General features: G+C 42.8%; 1 protein-coding gene across 1 annotated transcript in view; it reads right to left on the bottom strand.

Moving 5' to 3' along the window:
- The window catches only part of LOC308288922 (leucine zipper protein 2-like), a gene marked incomplete at both ends in the record, with an annotated part of 241,708 nt that overhangs the window by 64,069 nt on the left and 155,602 nt on the right, over nt 1-22,037 (bottom strand). Inside the window, one exon of the mRNA XM_080730396.1 lies at nt 14,184-14,246. Within this exon, the coding sequence (XP_080586522.1) occupies nt 14,184-14,246 (63 nt within the window). The remainder of the gene's footprint in view (nt 1-14,183; nt 14,247-22,037) is intronic.

The following is a 22,037-nucleotide window of genomic DNA, read 5'->3' as shown; positions in this document are numbered from 1 at the left end:
CGTAGCTGTGCTCGAAATGTCATGACATCAGTGATAATGGCCTATCAGAGATACGGGTGAATATTGAGTTCTCTTAATGCTTCGAGGGTTAATGTGCAGACTAACAGACATGCACCACCAGGTTCAATTACTCATGTCTGGATGACAGTTTTCCACTTAGCCCCACCTCTCCTTGAATTTGATTGGCCAGCTGAAAAAAGGTGACATTGATGAGTGACGCTCCTCTCCAACAGGAGCCAAATGGGCGCTCCGCCAAAAACACACACCGTGAAGGAATTCACAGTACAGACACTCCCTCTGACTCTCCCTCTAACTAACTGACACCATGCAGGAATTCACAGTACAGACCCTCCCTCTGACTCTCCCTCTAACTAACTGACACCATGCAGGAATTCACAGTACAGACACTCCCTCTGACTCTCCCTCTAACTAACTGACACCATGCAGGAATTCACAGTACAGACACTCCCTCTGACTCTCCCTCTAACTAACTGCCCACCACTTCACACATTCCCCACGCCAGCTCCAGCCATGCTGAGAGCCTGTGCACACAGCGCCGCTTTCAGGGAAAACGGCAAAATAAAATGTCAGATATGCCTTCCGTTCAGACGACAACGTCATTTTTGGGGGTTGAAAACGCAAACGAATTCTACGTGCAGCCACGATACCACGGTGAATGTAAACAAGGAAGTGGAAGTGTCAATCGTCTATCTGTGTGTCATGCACATTACATCGTTTTCAATGCTGGTGCGTTTCCATGTAGACGTAGCCTGGTTCAGACCCTGAATCGCTAGCCACACCCCTTTAAAAGGTTGTTTTGGCGATTCAGGGAGTCTGGTGTTGCTCTCACTGAAGAGGTTTTCCTCGTTTGGAAATCCGTATGGTGAATCAGCGTTGTGAATCAGCGTCTTGTGATCAGCGTGGGTGGGGTTTTCCCAGAACTCATGTGCGATTTGCCGCCGTCGGACCGCACACATCGCGTCACGGTAAAATGCGGTAAAATGCGATCGTATCGATCTCGCTATGAAACATCAGTAGCAGACATGTTATGTTATGTTGTGTTTGATTACTAATTTGTTGTTTCTTTGGTTAGCAAGTAGCACTAGCAAGCAACAGGCTAGCCACTAGCCAGCCACACATAACAACACTACGTCATCTGCTTTGCTACTGTTGTGTTGGTCAGACGGTGAACCAATCGCAGAAGACTGCCTCTTTGGCAACGCCCATCCCAGAAACAGCTCTGGAGGGAAGCACTTTCAGACTGAATAATGGAGTGAAACGAAATGTCAATTCAGGCTGAGTGTCAGGCTAATGTAGACGCACAATAACAAGTGAGAACGCAACAACATTTTGCTGTTTTCTCTAGAGACCGTTGTCGTCTGCACGGGGCCTGAGGTTTTGAGTCAGTCTTGTAGAAATGCAGATGAGACATCTGTCAGAACCCTGGCCCAGTTTGGTGTCGTCTCCCCCCCTCCCAGGACCTCATGTGAACTGAACGCAGTCCAGCTGATCTGATGTGACGTTGATGAATGTGGGATTTAATTATCCTCTCAAGGGACGTCATTACCGGCTCTGTGTGAGGCCAATGGGGTGGAACTAAAGTTGTCCAGGGATTTGGGGTGGGCTTTTTGGGGGGGGACAGGAGTCATGCAATGTAAGCACAGGGGAAATATTCCACTGTCCAGTTATGGAACTAAACTCTTGGGCAGTGGTGTAAAGTAACTAAGTACATGTACTCAAGTACTGTAAATAAGTAAAGTTTTGACCCAAAGAACAGCCGTGGGTTAGCATGGCTCCCTGACAGGCAAAACTCTCGACATCTGCAATGTCTGGGAAAGCCAGTGCGAAGGCGGCTCCCCTCATCGTACCCTCGTTTCCAAAGGAGCCTCTGCTGTTGAACTGATCCCTGGATGGCTCGTGTACATCACTAAGCTGTGGAGAGGACAGCTAGTTCAACACACGGACCACTCCAAAACCATAACCTCAGCCAGGAGGTATTCTAGACTGTATTCCTCTGCAAACCTGCGAGCCATGCCTTGCTCATCAAAGCTGCTCAGATGCTGCAGCACGCTCTCCATGGGGGCTCCCTCGAACTCCCTGCTGATCGCAATCACAATCGCCCAGAGTGGCGCCCACCAGGGCGCCCCTGAACCGGGACAAAGACGCCGCCCCACATGGTGACATCAGCAGTCACCTTTATTTATTTATTTTTTTTCTCCCACGATATTTGTAACCCAACCAGTGCCAATTGCCTATAAGCTGTAATCCTGGGCTCTGCTCTCCCTCTGCCTACCTGGGGAGGGCCCCGAACTGAGCTCATGCTTCCTTCAGTACACGAGGAGTGAGCAGGCTGCTTCTTTTCACCTGACAGGGGACAGTTTCCCTGGTTGGAAGTAGCGTGTGGAAGGAACACGTTATTCCAACCAGTTCCTTCATCCCCTCCATCAGGCACCCCGACTGACCAGGGGGAGGCAGTATAGACACCAGGATTACTGCATGTTTGTATCTACCCTAGGAGACATGGGGTCCCCCAGCGGGAATCAGACCCAGCACCTTCTAGCTGAGAGGCGACAGCGCTACCGACTGCGCCACCGCGCCCACTCAGCAGTCGCCTTCATGACGTGGCATCTCTCAAGGGGGGGATGGGCATAGCAGTGGCGCCCATTTTGTCGTTCCACACAAACATTGCCCAATATTTTTTTCCATAGCGATTACTACAAATAATAATTTATATCAATTATTTTAAACCTAGAATCAAGCCATCCAGGCTCCTGGTGAATCATGACAATAAAACGTTAGATTCTTTCATTGCTCAAAGAATATTGTATTTATTTTAGTTAATCTTTCGCTCAATAGGGACAACCCCCATCGCAAGTTGATGATGTCATTTGTCCATGTGTGGTCCAGTCCTATGGAATGTAATGAATGCATGTGCTAATAAAAAAACATGTTTAAAACATTGTTTAGATGCTCATATTAATTTCCGTAGGAAATATTACATTGTTTTTGAGCGGTGTTCCTGTAAGGAGCCTGTAAAGAGCTCCTACATCTGGCTTTGTCCGTTTGCCCCCAGAAATCCTACTACTTCCACATTCTTTGAGCTAGAATCCTCTTTTGTACTTTTTGAGATTTTTGTTTCCCAGTGAATTCCTATTGGAAATGAATTCTGTCTTTAATAACATGTATATTACTGCTCCGCAGATGGTGGCAGCAGTGTGTATGCCTGCTGCGCAAACACCTTGCACTGTTCAAAGAGAGTGGACAACGCCGTAAAGTCCCAGTCTGGACCAATCAGCGGCAGCTACGGGTGGGCTCTGAGCGGCTCTGAGCCAATAGAGTCTGACTGCAGACCACGTGGAAACCCAGGAGGCGGATTCTGGGTGTAACGTCATGCAGACAGGCCAATATGAGTGGTTGGAGTTGGCACTCCCAGACTGTGATAGACAGACGGCCCCATCCAATCACCTGCTAAAGAACTTGGAAAAATCGCCCGCCCCTTACATCGGTTTTACCCAAGCGATTCCAGATGGTAAAAGTAGGGCGGTATAGTGTAACGGAGGTGATCCGAACCTCCCCACCCGGCTTCGAACCCGGGTCTCCCGCGTGAAAGTCCAATATCGTAACCATTACTCCTAAGGAATATCCCTATGGAATGAGGGCAGATACTAGACCATCGCTACTCAACCCGCGGCCCGCGGGCCGCATGCGGCCCGCGCCGCCTGTCTGTGCGGCCCGTCATGACCATACCAATAAAAATATGATTTTTCTAAGCCTGTCAAAGTTAACGCGCAACGCAAAATGCGGTGATGTTTGAGCCTCGGTGGACTCCGTAGTCAGGAAGCGAATACAGTCAATGCACAGAGCACAGACAGCAGTGCGGAGATGCTGGCGGCTACACTAGATCTATTGTACAACCAGACGGTCAGACAGACAAATCTGCGGAGATTTTGCAGCAGACAACCACAGTCGGGCTCACTGGAGTGGAAACGCATGACGGTCGTGCGATATGAACGCTCGCGACCGTCATGTTTTAGGCTAGTGAAGACGTACTTGTCTCTGCCTCCGCGGCTCCGCCAGTCAGCACCGACACAGACAGTGCACACATTCCAACAGATCGTAGCAGCCAGGGAACTATGCTTGTACCCCAAATGGGGAAGTTTTCTCATGCCAATAACCAGGGGCGTGCTGGCCATTGGGAAAAGCGGGACAACTCCCGAACGGCCGGTTCATTCCCGGCCGGTCCAGGTCGGCCATTAGGAAAAAGAAAAAAAAAATGTCGGCCATTGTTTTCGCAAAGCAAAGCCCTGCTTCATCACACAAGGCTGTTGCACAAAAGTAGTGAAAACAGCAGATCTACAAGCACACAACGCCTCGCACCGCGAGGCGTTGTGTGCTTATAGATCTGCTGTTTTCACTAGTTTAAATCATTTTTTAAATGATAAATACAAAACAAAACGGTTTTGGACATACAAGGTTTTCAACCGACAAAATATATAACTCATGTAATTGACCCACTGGCTTGTCAGAGATCTCTCTCTATAGCACGCAATGAGGGCCTCTCCAACTCTTTTTCTCGGGCTGAATCAGGGGCCCAGCACGTCCCTGCCGACCGACATCGTTCTAATCTAGAGCGGTACTTTCACATCATTCTGCTGCCAAGGGCTTTGTTCATCACAGTGGCTTTGAGGCACCTCAGGACACTGTGGGTGTGGCAACAGTCAGCCGCTCACGAGGGGACGCCGTGACGCTGTGTGTCTGATCATGAACGTTGCGGGGGGGGAGTCCTTGTCAAAAAGGTCACGTTGAATGTTTTTGAAGTGTTTAGGGAGCTTGTTATGTGAGAGACACGCGGCCCACAGCAGAGACAGACAGACAGCCAGACAGACGCCATCCCTCGAGGGCTTTCTGTCAGAACGAAGATCAGAACGTTCTCAAACTTTTTCCATTGCCAGCAGGGACCCCCCCAAAATAGCAATAGCCTCTGGCTGTGACCCCAGTGGTGGAAACAAAAAGTACTAAAGGTCTTTAGTTAAAGGAGGACTTCACCACTTTTCAACCTATCTTCATATAATAGGTTCTCACTAATGTTCATAATAAAATAGCACAATTTTTTTCTACTCAGTCTGGGTCTCATAGGAGAGCTGTGTGTGGGTCAAATCCTTCCACCGGTGACATCATCAATGGGAAATGCAAGCTAATAGAAACTGCAGGCTTTCTATTCCTGAAAAGTTGCAATGTTAAAGTGGAAGCCATTGTTCTCGTGATAATAAAAATATAATTTTTTTTTTTAAAATATTGTTTTAAAAATAAATCTGTCAAACGATGATGTCACCGGTGGAAGGATTTGACAGCTCTCAGACTGAGTAGATTTTTTTTTTTTTTTGATATTTTATTATTAACATTAGTGAGGACCTATTATAAGAAGACAGGTTGAAAAGTGGTGAAGTCCTCCTTTAAGTAAAAGTATCAATACCGCAATATAGAAACACTCTGTTACTGTACAAGTAGAATTACATCTTTTTAAAATTTACTTGAGTAAAAGTACAAAAGTATCGGCATTAAAATGTACTTAAAGTACCAAAAGTAAAAGTAAGTTGTGCAGAGTGTCCCATTTAACAAGTTCAAGATGTATATCTTTTGAAAATATCAGATCTGCAAGCTCTCAATTGTGAGCTTGTAGATCGGCTATTTTCTCAAATGGCCGAAATCTATAGGGTTGAAGTAGTTAGCGTTCTGTAATAATGATAAAAATCTCCAAAGTAACTAGTAACTAAAGTTTTCATATTATTGTAGTGGAGTAAAAGTATAATATTTTCCTCTGAGATGTAGTGGAGTAGAAGTAAAAGTATTGGAAATGGGAAATACTCAAGTAAAGTAAAATTACCTCAAAAAGTACAGTACTTAAAGGTAGGGATGGAGCCCTAAACAAGGGTAGCTCGATAACCCGATAACTGATTTATCGAGTACCCGGTATCAATAAGCTTTGGGCTTATCAAGATTGTTATCGAGCATAGAGGCCCATGATGTCATGTTTAAACAATCAAGACAAGAGGCGATCAAGACATTATTACAGTACTATCCAAAATGTAAAGCCATTTAACACTTATTGCACACTAATGAATGATTGTTTTAATGATATTTAATGATATTTGTTACTTTTGTCAGTCGTCATCTTCATAGATGGTGGTCACAGTCACAACAACTGGCCAATAAAAAAAGATACCAGTTCTGTTCTGAATTTGTCGTCTCATATCTTTCCACAAAATATTAGAAAACGCTCAATAGTAGGCTCGATAAAAGCCTGGCTCAATAAGCAGGATCGATAAGGTGCTCATTATCAATACAAATGAACGAGCTCTATCCCTACTTAAAGGAGTAGTTCACCCCCAAAATGCCTTTTTTCTATCAATTACTCACCCCATGCAGACTTGACTTCAATAATATGTTTTAGTTTTTGTCGCATTCCTTAACCAAAATTTTCAGGAGACGCTTTGTAGGCCCATTGATTCCGGATGGAGACCCAAGTGTCGTGGCTGTTAATACCAATTAGAATTTTGACCCGATTCTATAAGTGCCTTTTGCCATTTTCCTTCTAATGTTTCTATGTCAGCAATCTGGCCAGCCATCGTCAAAGAAAAGGTCCTTTTCACTTAACTGGAGCTCAGTTAGTCTGTTCTTGAGAGACTACTATGTCAGTGGTGCTCAAACTTTTTCATGTGAAGGACCCCCAAAATTATATTTATTTGGCCACGGACCCCCATCTCAAAATATTTCGTTCCAAGGACCCCCCAGAAGCAAAACTTTCGTTACAAACGTTCAAAAGCATTCAATAATTCTAGGACTAAGGTCCGCGGACAAGATTCTGCTGGACACCCTTACACCCGTATACGAGGTGTAGGGGTGACCGTGCTTTTTAGGCCGCAGGCCCAAGGCTCTGGAGCATGTTGCCCATCCCCATTGGGTCTGCTCAGTCGATAGGGTTTTTTAAATCCTTACATAGAACTCATCTGTTCTCTGTTGCTTTTAGTTGTATATATAGCTCTCATGTTCTGTCTTAACCCTGCATACTTTGTTCTGTGTCAATGCATATTATTTGTTTATGTTTCTTCATTGATGCCCTGAATTGCTTTGTTTTTACCATGTCCAGCACTTTTTTTGTAAATGTGTGCTATACAAATAAAGTTTGATTTAATTAAATTAAATTAAATTAAATTAAATTCAATTCAATTCAATTCAATTCAATTCAATTCAATTCAATTCAATTCAATTTAATTTAATTTGATATTTAGGAGTCCAACTAGTAGCCTACTAGTGGTTCCCAAATGTTTCATTTTCAAGGACCCCCTTGGAACCAAATGGACCCGTATGTGTACACTCTCTGAGTTACAGACCTGTTATGGCCATTAAGGGCTATAGCTCTTTATGTGTTTCTGCTAATAGTATGCTCCACAAATGCCGTATATCCGTGGGGAAAAAAATACCCTTGAATATCATACCATAAAAATAACAGGATTCAATGTAAGCGTATAAACTGTGGGTCAACGGTAATCTCCATCATGTGGTTGTATTGTCAGCACAGCCTCAGGTGGTTTCAGAGAAGGCAATAAAACGGCCCCAGAGTGGTCTCTGCAGAATAAAACCTTAATACCAACACACATCATCTGACCTTTGCTTTTGATGCTCCAGAGGAATCTCCTCTGACATGTTACATCATTGTCAGGGCGTCACAAGGGGGGGAGAAAGTGGGACTGAGTTACTGGGGCCCAAGGTGGAGGGGCCCTAGTAACTTTAGCTATTGAAAAATAGCAGATATACAAGCTCACAGCGCGGCACCGAGTGCCGCGCTGCGAGCTTGTAGATCTGCTATTTTTGAAAAGCCGTGAAAATATGTGCAAATCTTTGAATATATGTATTTTTTAAGCGGACATTTGTAACTCAAATTTAGTTTCTGGGGGGTCCCTGGAACTAAATATTTTGAGATGGGGGGGGGGGGTCTGTGGCCAAATACATATAATTTTGGGGGTCCTTCACATGAAAATGTTTGCGCATCACTCTCATGGAAACTTGCACACATTTTCACGATTTAAAAAAAATAGCTGATCTACAAGCTCGAGCTTGTATATCTGCTATTTTTCAATAGTTAACATTCATGGGGGGCCGCAGTGAATCCTTGTACCCAGGGCCCAGAATTTGGTGTGACGTCCCTGTTCATTGTAGATGCAGAGGAATGTTCCACATGACTCCCTGGACGGAGAAGCCACTTAAATGTCAGCACGGTTGCATCAAGATGTCACAGAAGACCCCAGACGACCCCTCTGTGTGGCACTACAAAAGACCCTCAAATCTGAAAACACCCTTTTCTTTGCAACAGAGTGACAAAGACTGAAGAAACGTCAGCACTATGGCAGTCACATAATATGGGAGAAATGTATCTAACACTAAGCCTAAGAACAGAGAGCCAAGACTCAAGAATGCGAACACATTCCGCATAGGGCTGTGGTTCCCAAACATTCTCAAGTCAAGGACCCCCCAGGGAACCCCCTTTAGGATCCCTGGGGGTCCCCAGACCCCACATTGAGAACCACTGCTATGCATGGCAGTAAAAGGAAATAGGGGAGAAATAGACCTACAGTACATGTCTGATAGCTGTGCGTGCGTGTGTGCGTGCATGTGCGCGCGCGTGCATGCGTGCGTGTGTGTGTGTGTGTGTGTGTGTGTGTGTGTGTGTGCGTGTGCGTGTGCGTGTGCATGTGCGTGTGTGCGCGTGTGCATGTGTGTGCATGCGTGTGTGCGTGTGTGCCATCTGGCTTGTCCTGCAGCCAGCATAGTAAAGCCAAATTTACACTCCAACAGTTGTTGATAACCGAAAAATATGTTCAAGCAACAACGCAAAGCATGGCTTAGAGATGTAAGTTGTATACCATCTAAAGTTAAATGTGCATGTCATTTACCCCAAGTGCATGTCAAATCTTTCGCTTTGAAGTGAAATTGAAAAAAGCTGTCTTATCAACAACTGAACAACTTTAGTTTAGCACTAAAGAACAACTTTGACGTGTTCCAGCCAGGATGTTGCGCAGCACAGAGACTGGTACTTTTACAATCCTCAATGACATCCTCTTAAACACAGACAGTGGCAGAATTAGGGGCGGCAGTGGTAGAGCAGCCGGTTAGTTCGATCCCAGGCTCCCCCAGCGTTAGTGTCGAAGTGTCCTTGAGCAAGACACTGAACCCCTAATTCACCGTTTGTCAGCCTTCTGATTGGTCCCTGAGACTCCCTGACTGGCCAACCAGAAAAAACCATTCACTTTTTGCTATCGGGGGTGGAGTTTGTGCAGTGGAGAATGTTGCTTCAGGCTTTCAACAACTGTCCGCTCTGTGCGACACGGCGTTCGTCCAGTACGGCCGCGGGCGGTGATAGCGATCTCGCTCATCATAATGAATAAGCTTCAACAAACTAGTTCACATGGACCTTATCAATGGTCTAAGAGTTACGATTGGGTACATATATTTTAAATGGGCAGAATTACGAAAAGCCAGCCTATTATGTGAGGAGAACTATAATCTGGCTCTCCTCTTCCTACCCAAGATGCAATGCGCTTTCTCTTTCTATTTCTATTCTCTCTCTGATCCAGAGGATTAAACTAATGAAAACATATATTTTCGGGGGAAAACTACTGTTTTGCTATGTAATTACTGTACCTTTTTCTTCCCTTTTTATTAATATCACGTAGATGTGTTTTTTTTGGTACTTTATATAGCTGTAATGAGGCTATGAAAAAATATAAAAATCCCATCCACTTCCACTATAAAAGAATCTGCAATGGATGATTCTGTCCCACTGGGATTAAACAAATTAAAACATGTATTTTCGGGGAAACCCCCTGTTTTGCAATGTAACTACTGTACCTTTGTCTTCCCTTTTTATTAATATCACCTAGATGTTTTTCCTTTGGTACTTTATATAGCTCTAATGAGGCTATGAAAAAATAAAAAAATCCCATTCACTGCCACTATAAAAACAATCTGCCCAGGGTCAAATGTCCCACCATAGTAACAGGGCAGAATGGGGCGGGATTTGCAAAAGCCTGAATTGCTCCCAATGAGCAGGTTGATGCCTTGCATGGTTTCCTCTGCCATCAGTGTATATGTATGAATGGGTGAATGTAATGTATAATCATTGTAAAGCGCCTTGGATAAAGGTGCTATATAAATGAATATTTTACCATTACCATCAAGTCTCAGTGCTGCAACACAGTGACAAGGACTTCTCGTTGTGTCTATTATATAGGTAATTACACATACGAGTGAACAAAAATAACATGCTGAGTTTTGCAAGGCTCCATGCTGGGACCTCTTCTGTTCTACATCTACACACTTCCACTGGTTCAGATTGTGGAAAACCACACAATATGCTCCAGTACCATAATTATGCAGAAGACACACACATATTTACATAACCGTATCTCCAGGTGACAGAGGTCCAATGCAAGCACTGCAAACGCACTGCTTGGATGTGCCAGCTAGAACTTTCTTCAATTAAACAAAGACAAAACTGAGGTAACGTTGTTTTTGGAGCCAAGAGAAGAACGATTAAAAGTCAGTCGCTCAGCTTCAGTCGGTAATGTTGTAAACCACAAGCCAAGCAGGAAACCTTGGTGTAGTCGTGGACTCACACCTGAATTTCAACAGCCACATTAAAGGGACCCCACCATGAATTTCACATTTTCTTTTTTTTCCCCTTTTTTTTGGTCTTCCCAGTATCTCTTCCAGCCCCCCAAAAAAACATTCATTAACTCTAAGCCTTGCCTTTCATTTCAGTGATTTTCTGAATGGGCGGGTCTGAACGGTACTCTTTTGAAATCAAGCCCTTGTTTATGTCACAAGCCCTTCTTTATGTCACAAAGGGGCTCATTTCCTATTGGGCCCCCTCGAGAAGGGGGCGGTACTTTTTGGGAGGCTATATTCTATTGAGACTATATATATGAGGTGGAACCATGAGGTAAAGTGGTACCAAAATTGTTTTTAATTGGATTTACTCTAATGGTTCTCATCGTGGTACCATGCTAATCTTCTCTGTATCGTTCCAATTTTAACCCAAAAGACAGCCAAGTATAGACGGGTTTCTGGTCCACGTCACACTGAGGGTCGGTACCAAAATTAGCCAATGAAACCATAGAGTATAGAATGAAACCAGCGCTCCCCAAAACAACAAGTTTGGGGATTGGACGGAATTGATTACATGATACAGTCACCTGTGCATTTAGTCTCAATGTTTGTAAACAAGAAACCTGTCTATACAGCACCCCGTTGACTCTACATGGTTCTCATTGTGGTACCATGCTAATCTTCTCTTTATCTTGCCCATTTTAGACCAAAGACAGTGCCCTGTTGCCAACAAAGGGCAATTTGGTATTGCATCTGAAATGGCTTGGAATATAGAGACATAGACAGAACATGACACTTAAATATCTGAGTGGTTGTTTAGGCTAAAACCTGTATAAAACCGTATTATGGACCAATATTTATATAATATATATATTTTGAAAAGCATGGTGGGGCCCCTTTAATGCAATTACACAGCCTAGTATCATCTTAAGAATATTTAAAAGACTTATATCTCAGCAGGAGTTGGAAAAACTTGTTCATGCATTCATCTTCAGTAGACTCGACTACAGTAATGGTTTCTTTACAGGTCTCCCCAAAAGAAAATCGATCAGACGACTACAGAAAGTAGGTCAAGGCACTCCAGTTCTTAGATCTTTTTACACAAGCTCCCTGTAAAAATGTACTTCAAAATACCAGTCATACCGTTGATCTATAAAGCATTTCATGGTTTAGTGCTAAAATACATTTCTGATCCGGTGCTACACCATGAACCATGTAATCTGTCCAGAACTAGACGTGCCGAAGCTGTGTTCAGTACTTACAGTATGCTTAATTTTATCTGAAAGAAACTGCAGGTCTGCAACTACTACTGTTATTTTAAGCCAAAGCAAACAAGCGCTATGAGCTTGAAGATATGCTATTTCTAACCAATTAAAAACCAATAACCAAATATATAAGCTTCACAACAAAACTCAGCAGAACATAACTCAGCAGTTCTGTAGTTCTGAGGTTTACCCTGAACGTTTACCTATCTTTGCCCAATGTTAGCGTATTATAAAAAGCCCAGAATAGGGAAGCTGTGGGGTTCAGTTGTGCAGTAACAGTACAGCACTAAAAGGAACCTTAACCTCCCTCTGCACAAAGCATTGCATTGATTTGTGATGTGTCTTGTCTCTTGAGAATTCCCTGCAGAATGAAGCGTACGTACAAGTAAACCACTGACCTGCAGTTTGCCCTGATTGAGATGAACAGAATTAACCACGTAGCAGTAAACCAATAACTCACAGTTTGCACCAGGTGAGACGAACAGAATTAACCATGATGCCACTCATGTTTCCTAAGCTCCCTGGGACTGAGGGCTCGTGTTTTGCATGAATAATGCTACTGTATAATACACATCGATTAAAGAACATGCATACAGGGCAGGCTACTATACATGTAAGGTAGACCTTGACGTGTTGACCGGAACCTCTGTGACTAAAGTGTTGACCAGTTAGAAGCCAATGGTCAGAGGTCATCTTTTCACTGTCCTCTGCGCAGTGTTGCCAGATGTACGATAATTATTGTATGTGTACGATAATTCTACCCTCGGAACGATGTACGATCAATAATTCCAAAAGAGCCCAAATGTATCACCTCGCATATCACAAAAAAATGTTTGAATTTACTAAATTCCCTGGCTGCTGATTCAGAATGCGGTTTGGCTTTTAGTAAGTCTACTTGGAGGCATTACAAACACTGGTCGTGTCTTTCCAGTCCAGTTTCAGTCCAGGAAGTTGCCAGCTTTGACACAGCACATGTGATGCGTTTTTTCGTCATGTAGGAGTCTCAAACAAGATGGTTTCTTACATTAAATACAGATTACCGGTGTGTGTGTGTGTGTGTGTGTGTGTGTGTGTGTGTGTGTGTGTGTGTGTGTATATATATATATATATATATATATATATATATATATATATATATATATATATTTATATGTATATATATATATATATATATATATATATATATATATATATATATATATATATATATATATATATATATATATATAGCCTATATATTCTTTTTAGTGAAATGACATATTTACACATGGGATTTCTGTTTGTTTGGCTGTGTACGATAGTTTTCTTTCAAATCCGGTCAGATAATAAAACATTTCCCATCTGGCAACACTGCCTCTGTGAGTTTGAAGTCGATCAGCCGGGGCGATCAGTCGAGATACAGGGCAATGAGGGGACACACACTCACACACACACACACACACACACACCGAGATGTCACACATTTATAGAAAGATACAGTACATTTTAATCATACTGAAATTCAAACAAACAGTCCCTGTATTTATTCAAATAAATGCCACACAGTTCTGTGTCCCTATTGCGCATCCTTGCATGCACAGTTTTCAACCATCAGATTTAATCTCCTCTTATTTGAATTAATTAGTGCGTTGCTCCAAGGCATCTGGCCTCCACCTATAAGACTGTGCATCAGTAGCAGTGAGCCAGCAGTTTTGTTCTTTGGCCTGTTTGCTAATTAGAAAACCCCACAGCTATTCTTTCTAATCACACAGGCCCCAAAGAATCAGCCAACGTACTTATTCAACCTTTTGACCAATCGCATAACTCTGCTGTATCAATATAAGTCCCTCAGGGGATTTTAACTAAACATTATGCGTTGTGGAAATGTAAAACACCATTTATATCAATGACATGTTCATACCAAGTCAGCAGAAGAATATTATATGTTTTAAACAATTTAATGTATAGAGAAATAATGGATTGAAAAAGATCACAACTTGCAGATCTCCTATTTTTTTCTAAATATGTGCGTATTATGCCCAGAATAAAGACACTATGTGGTTTTAATATACTGTACATCAATATAAGAGTAACATTGTATGTTACTGTATATTCTTCAATACGTCAGACAATACTGAAAATTAGTCGTTTAATGCAATCAGATAGGACTTTTGTTTTTGGATGTATGGGCTGTCTTGGCCAGAAAGTAGTTTTTTGCAAAGTAGATTATTAATATAAGTAGTAGCCTAAACTGCTAAAATATGTCAGTCTTACCTCTTGCTGTAAGTCTTTGATGATTTTAGTCTTTTTCTCCATCTCCATCTTGAGAAATTTGATCTGAAGGCAAATAGAACAACCAAATTAAGTATGCAGTAAGTTATATCCAATGAACAATTATGCATTGAGTCGAAACAAAGTGTGATTTTCATGGACAGTGAATTTGCTTACAATACAGTACTGCAAAGTCACCGCATTCAGTTTAATATAGTAAATATCACCCACAAAATGTGTGGGATTTTAACCACTTAACCCTTTTAGACCTAGCCTCGCATAGCCAGGCTTTTACTCATCTGCGAACAGAAAAGCCTGGTTACGACCATAGGCTGAAACGGCATGAAACCGTGCTACTTCCGCCGGGAGAATTTCACCGGACGACTTTAACGCATGACGTAACTTCCGTTAACCGCAGCACTTCCGGTGTCTGCAGATTCATGCCATTTACATCGCCTATTGTGGCCAGGGTGATTTAGACCTGGAACGTGTCCGTTTCACATTAGAATTTGAACCTCTTTAACCACTATTTTGCTTTAACAATTAAATAATAGCAGATATACAAGCTCACAGCAAGCTTGTAGATCGCTATTTTTGAAAGATTGTGAATATTTGTGCAAGTCTTTGAATATAGTGGCCTGATTCTATAGATATCTTCTAAATCCTTGTAAGGTTTTTGAGGGAAAAAAATCATGTTTTTATGATTACTGGTTCTCAAACTTTTTCATGTCAAGGATCCCCAAAATTAGATGAATTTGGCTGCGGACCCCCATCTCAAAATATAATGTTCCAGGGACCCCCAGAAGCAAAGATTTGAGCCACAAAATGTTTACTAAATATATATTTATTCGAAGATTTGCACAGATTTTCATGATTTTTCAAAAATAGCAGATGACTGCATGGGTTTCCCCAAACAGGGCTTTCTCATATCAAGGTCCATTATTTATCTGGCATTTGAGCCACGGAACGAACATTTTGCCTCTCAGACCCATATTTTGTTGAATATTTAGTCTTCGTTGGATAGGATTTGGTCCACAGTTCAGGACTCTATTGATGTGGTAGGCTGTCATAGGAGAGATAACAGGCAAACGCTGAACAAAAATCAATAATTCTTCTACGTTCTCTGATTGTGTCGTCTTCGTACAAATTAATTAATGCAGATGATTAACAATAACTCTTGAGAATGTAAAATGATACCAAATGGACCCTTTTCCATTTGGTTACCAACTCTCCATCATTTAGCTGGGGACCGCCTGGAGCCCCCGCAAAGGACCACTGGGGGTCCTCTGACAACTGGTTGAGAACCACTGCTATATACCACTAGGTCCTAGGGCATTCACCAATTATTCGAATATTTGAATATTCGAATATCAAAGTCACTATTCGACGTTGTTCAATTTCTATTATTGTTTTCTCTTTAAAAGATATATAGTAATAAAGCTTGGCTAGATAGGAAGTCATAAGAATGAGTTTTCAGTGCCCCTGGTGGATGAATTTGTTAATGCTCTATACCAGGGGTTCCCAAACCTTTTTAGGCCGTGACCCCCAAAATAAACATAATATGAACTGGGGACCCCCACCCTGACAAGCACTTGGAATTGTAGGTACAGTATAACATTTAATGTGACTCGGTTCCGCAGATAAATATTGTGAAAATAGCAGATCTACATGCTCACAACGCCTCGCGTTGCAAGGCATTGTGAGCATGTAGATCGTCTATTTTCACAATGTTCGCTTCTTGTACTTTATATTTGACATTTTGGCCAGTCCTGTCGAATATTCGACTATTCCAAAACTTTGAGGTCGAATAATTCGAATACTAAAAATCCCTATTCGTGAATGCCCTACTAGGTCCACTAATATTTCCCCAGTCTACACCAAATCTCTTTCGGCAGAAATAGCCAATCTTCAAGCTCACAGAATGTTCTTCCCAGAATAGGGATTCTCGGGTTCACAGGAATTAAGCATCCATTTGGGAGGTTTGCCAAAATGCACAGTCGGTAGAGCTCTCGCCTGTGAACCGCAAGGTCATGGGTTCGATTCTGGGCACCGCCAACTCAGCGTATGAGTAGCACGGCTTGGCAAGTCGTGCGGCAAGTACTGGGAGCTGATGGTAGGTGTGGCGCTCCACCTCAGCAGTCCATCTCCCAGGGGTCTAGCGCATTGTAACGGGGACAGACTCCCGCGTGTTACCGGCTGATACCGACAATAAGCCACTCCCGACCTACTTACATTGAACATTGTGATCAAATCTGAGGCATTTACTCCTGCAGTGTGACTGCCCATTCCCCACTGTGTGTATGACCTCATGGCTCATGCTCTTATCATGTCAGAGGGCAATATATCTCCTTCCTTGATCATGAGCCCTTTATCAGGAACATTTCTGGGTAGAACAGCCCTTCTTTCTTGTGCCGCCATCAGCAAGCCAGCCACAACCTCACGTATCTCCTGCAAAAAGAGGCTGTCGGGGAGAAACCTTGTAGCATGTCCATATTTAATCTTTATTCGATTTTTATGTTAATTAATGCCCTAATTCTACGTGCAAAAGTGTCGCACAAATGTAGTGAAAATCAATCGCTGATCTACGATGCGATGTGTGAATTTGTAGATCTGCACATTTTGCCCTGAGAAACATTTTTAAAGGGAAAGTGGTTACGTGTGTGTCCGTTTATAAATGTTTGACCAACGAAAAGTATTACCCACAGCTTGCAAATAAAACCAAAAAATGCATGGCTTCTCGAGGCTATAGTGACAAATAATAACAAAACGGAGATGCTTTGTTCCATGTCGGTCGCAACACCTGTAGAATACTGTTTTTCGAGACATACAAGGTTTCTACCAGACAGCAACGAAATGGCAAAACGCTACCTTGGGCTTTGCAGTTTATCTAACAGAATGATTTCTGCTGGAAGCAGAGATGAACCCTGGATGGTTTGTTTTCTATTTCCTTTCTTAACAGACAACGGCTAGATTGTCCTTGAGGCCTAGAGGTCATCCAGATAAAGACAAAGACTAAAAGATTCATTGTGTTGGTGACCTCATCCCTTCTAGCCATCCCGCTAGGAGAGACTGTAAACTAGACCTCATCCCTGCTATAGTCTCCCCTCTGAGAGACTGTAAACTAGACCTCATCCCTGCTATAGCCTCCCGATATAGGAGAGACTAAACCAGACCCAGTTAACCCATAGACAGACACGCTAACATAAAAGTTCACGTTGGCGCCACTGCACACAGGAACGGTTAAACAAAAACTACCATCTATTCTACTGACTGCTGTGACATTTAGACTTTGGGTTGTGGTAGGAGAGTACTAAATATATTTAACCACTTTCAACCTGGTGTCTGTATTTTAGACTATGCGCCTTCATCAGAGCATTACTGAAGCAGAAATGCGTAAGCGTTTGTTTGTTGGTGTGTGCAAATAAGAAAAAGTGGAAATGTGAGTACGTTGTCCTCCATTGACTTAAAGTTTTGGATGTGCTACCTTTTGGGGATTTTTTCAATTCCTACTTTTCATTTTATACTGAACTTTGGGTCTAGCACTCCACTGAGAAACCTCATTGCTGATTTAGTGGAGAAAAAAATGTGGCTAAACCAACTATTTATTTGATTTAATGTTTTCATAAATCAGAGCTATTGAACCCTTTAGATCTGTGTGTTGGTAAAAAAATAAAAAAGATCCTCAATCTGTCAAACCAGCTAACTCCTACCCTCAATGATGGACAAAATCTCCCAACTGATATTCTAAAACGTCTAGTTCCATTCATTCATTCTGATTGGCTGGTTTCCCTTTAATTGCTGTGGTATGTGAGACTATAACCCACACCTTTAATCAAACCCAGGTGCGTTATTTCTTTCCACAGTGTTGTGAAGCTAGACTAGAGAACTTGATTGCAAGTAACAGGTGTGTTGTTTCTGCAGCCTGGCCGGGAACTACTTTCTTGTAGCTGGGGACTACTTTCTTGCAGGGCAGACCTTATAGTGAATTATTAGTGACAAAGAACAGTTTAAATTGGTACATGTTTATGGTTTTTCATGTTGCCATATTGTAACCGTTTTAGAAAAGCTTGTGGTTACCTGTATTTTACACCGGCTATTTTACGCCTCTCAGCCGGTGTAAAATACCATGTAACCTCACCTCTTGTGGCTCATTGCTTCAATATAGTCACGATACAGTACCTACTTTGATGAGGCAGTATTGTTTGTTTTAAAAATATACAGGTTTCTTCATTTCGTTGTAAAGGACGTATTCGCACATCCACTTCAATCGGATGCAGGTGTGTTGGACAATGAAAACTGAAGCAAACATATAAAAAAATAATTTCATGAACAAAAACTGCACAATGCTCTTGCTATATATAGCCTACACAGCTACACCCGTATATATTTTACATTTGCTCAGCATGTAGTAGAGTATGCTAGATTGTTTTTCCGAGGATGACTGGGGAAGAGGAGAGAGCTTGTTAAGTCAACACAACAACAACAACAGCGAGGCCTTGGGGCTTGTGAGGCGTGCAGCGTGCCTGCCTGGCTGGGTGAGCCGCTAAGCAAGTCAGGGTCCAAAGCCAAAGCCGTTCGTTGGTCTCATGTGTTGACAAGCACGGCGTCGGAGTAATTATTGGCAAGCCTGGGTGTTTTTAGCTGTATCAGCGCATCATCCCTTCCCTGTGCGTGCGTGCGTGCACGCGTGCGTGCGTGCGTGCAAAAGTTGTGTTTGCCTGCAATGGCATGCCAAAATAGGGACCAATAAGTCCATAATATGCAGCTCAGTTGTGCATGGAAACTTGATCATAGAGAGGGCCACTATATTTCCACACTCACTCCAGTGGGCCACATTACTGTCATAATTAATGCCCTACTTCGTCATTATATCATAATGTCACACAAAAGTATCAAAACTAGCTGATCTACAAGCTCAAAGCGCGCCTCATTGCAACATGCTTTGAGCTTGTAGATATATTTTTCATTTTTCATTTTATTTTAATGCAGATTCTTTTATATCGATTTTTTTTTTATTATCGGAATCCTGAAAAGTAACATTTGCATTTTATTTCAAATGTATTTAGCTATACTTATGTTAACTTTATGAACTTAAATTCAAATACACATGGACATAAAAAGGATAACATTTTTTAATATCAATCATACTAGTCAACATCCGTCTACTAATATAGACATGATAAGAAGTAATTAAAGCGGGTTATGTTTGCATGTTTGGAATTGTAACAGCTGAAATCAATGATACATCAGGGTCTCATTAAGTGAAGGCCCCTGTATGATGTAAATGGATGGTCAGGGATATCATGTATGATGTAGCTGATTGGTCAGGGATTCAGACGCAGATGCAGAAGAAAAGGAATTGGAAGGTTAAATGCGAACATAGGGGTGGCAATGTGCCATCCCCCGGGACCTCAAGTGAAACCCATGTCCCCTATTCGCATTTTCCTGACATTGGCAGCGACCGACGCAAGCGGAGAGAGAGTGAGGGAGAGAGAGAGACATTTTCAAAGCTTTCCATGGTGACGAATAGACTTAGATCAACTATGCACCGCTGAACTGCCTGATGCTGATGTCAACTGAAAGTGACATCCTCCCTGAACCTGAGTTTAAGGACACAATCAAAGGACTTCTCTGACGGGGGAACAAGAAGAGACAAGAACACTTATAAAAAAGTATGAGCTTTTTTGTTTGACCCTGGACTATTTTAATCCATTCAAACCAGGGAGGCGTCACAGTGTGTTGGCTATTCAAAAATAGCAGATATACAAGCTCACATCGCGGCACGAATTAAGCGCAGCAAGTCAATATATGGTTTATCCCTCCAAAAATTGCACAATTGTTATGATTTTTTACATATTAAATCCCCGTTTATAGGCGTTTTAAGCTCCCGGCAGCCATCATGGACGCCAGTCACGCCATCTTGAAAATAAAGCCTTTCCTATAGCGCCGCCGCCGGACCATACAGCAGACCGCACATTCCCAAACATAAAAATCACGCCGCCCGTCGCGGGAAAATGCGATCTCATCGATCTCGCTATGAAACATCAGTAGCAGACATGTTTTACTGTGTTTGATTACTAGTTCGTAGCGCTCCTATTCTGCCTGTTTCTTTGGTTAGCAAGTAGCACTAGCAAGCAACAGGCTAGCCACTAGCCAGCCACACATAACAACACTACGTCATCTGCTTTGCTCCTGTTGTGTTGGTCAGACGGTGAACCAATCGCAGATGACTGCCTCTTTGGCAACGCCCATCCCAGAAACTGCTTTGGATGAAAGCACGTTCAGACTGAATAATGGAGTGAAGCGAAATGCAATTCAGGCTGAGTGTCAGGCTAGAAAGCATCAGCATAGAAACACTTATTCACATCTGTTTCTGCAATGTAAAACAGATAAACTAACATCAGAAACAGAGTGAATTTGATGGTAGAGGTAAGACAACGAAACATCGTTTGATCCTTGACATCATACACAGAGAAGCTCATCATTTTAATGCAGTGAAATAGTGCCGCCATATCAACACTATGTTGGAACATTTTTAATTCATCACTCTTGCAAATATTTCATCATCTGTAAAGAAAAGTTACATCTGACTTCACTGTTAGGGGTGAAGGAATATATTATCCTTTTAAACCTCACATGAACCCTAGTTAAAGGTGAATCACCATGAAATGTCACTTTTCCTATTTGAAAATCTTTTTTTGGGGTCCCACTAGCACCTTCTATCCTCATAAAGTCCCATTTCTGACCGTTGGGTCTTTCTCTGGTTTTGGGAAGGCGGAGGTTAAAAGCATCCCATGGGTTCTCAAAACAGGCTGTCCAGATTTGCAGTTTTTGAAGAAATGTTTTTCAAAAATATTTTCTTTTGGGGGGGGGGGGGGGGGGGGGGGTTCAGGCCAAAGGTGGTACTGCAGCTGAAAATGCTCTGAGAGCCATTCAAAAATGAGAGAGGCTCTCTATTCAGGAGTGGTAATTTAGCCTCAAACCTTTTGAAAAATGCATGGTGTATCACCTTTAATACACCAGTAAGACTCCCTAATCGGGAGATAAGCGACCGTAGGTCACTTATCTCCACAAATAGGGCAAAAATTTGTTTTTCCAAAAACTTCCGGATCCATGTTGATGACATGAGTGTAGACATACTGTGTAGTGATTTCCGTGATTTGAGGGCCAAAACTGTAGGAGCAGTGGCCAAAAATGTGTGTTAAAAATCGGCCTGTAGGTGGCGCTAGAAGAGGGCCATGTGAGAAATGAGGGGTGGGGTGTCCGCGTTGCCTTGGCGGACGATTAGGTACCGGCCCCGGCTCTCCCGGACGCTCCTAGCTCGAGTTACGGCATTTTATGTGAGCTGCAGTGGCAGGGGGTCCTCCACTGGGGGCGCCACCACTTTTGCATCTGTTCTGGAGCACCAGGAGTGGGTGGTCCCCGGGAATTCCCCGTGAGCAGCCCCGTTGGGGTGGTCATTTGGTAATTTTTGCACATTTGGTATTTTTTTTACACCTGGGGGTCCCCCAGGGACCTGGGGGTCCCTGGAACTCTGGGGGTCCTTGGAGGTTGTAGTTTGGCAGGCAAGGAGTTTGTGTGGAAATTTTGGCATGGATCGGGCCAACGGTGGCCGAGATATGAGCAGGGCAAAAATGTGACGTGTGAGGTGTGACGGACTGACTGACGGACGCACGGACACCTCGAGCAGCTTTCTGTAGTAAGTGCGACCTACGGTCGCAATAACTAGTACAACTACAGTGGTTGAGAGTGGTCTCAATACTCTTCCATTAAGAGACATTTACACCCTGGTTGGTAGTAGCACTGCCTGAAGCTCATAAGCCCGATATCTCCTCTGGATAAGCAGACATTCCACCT

This window comes from Nannobrachium achirus, assembly GCF_963921795.1.
Source record: "Nannobrachium achirus genome assembly, chromosome: 7".
NCBI classification, from domain to species: Eukaryota; Metazoa; Chordata; class Actinopteri; order Myctophiformes; family Myctophidae; genus Nannobrachium; species Nannobrachium achirus.
Note: the sequence above shows the minus strand (reverse complement) of the source record. Positions and strands in the feature narration are given on the sequence as shown.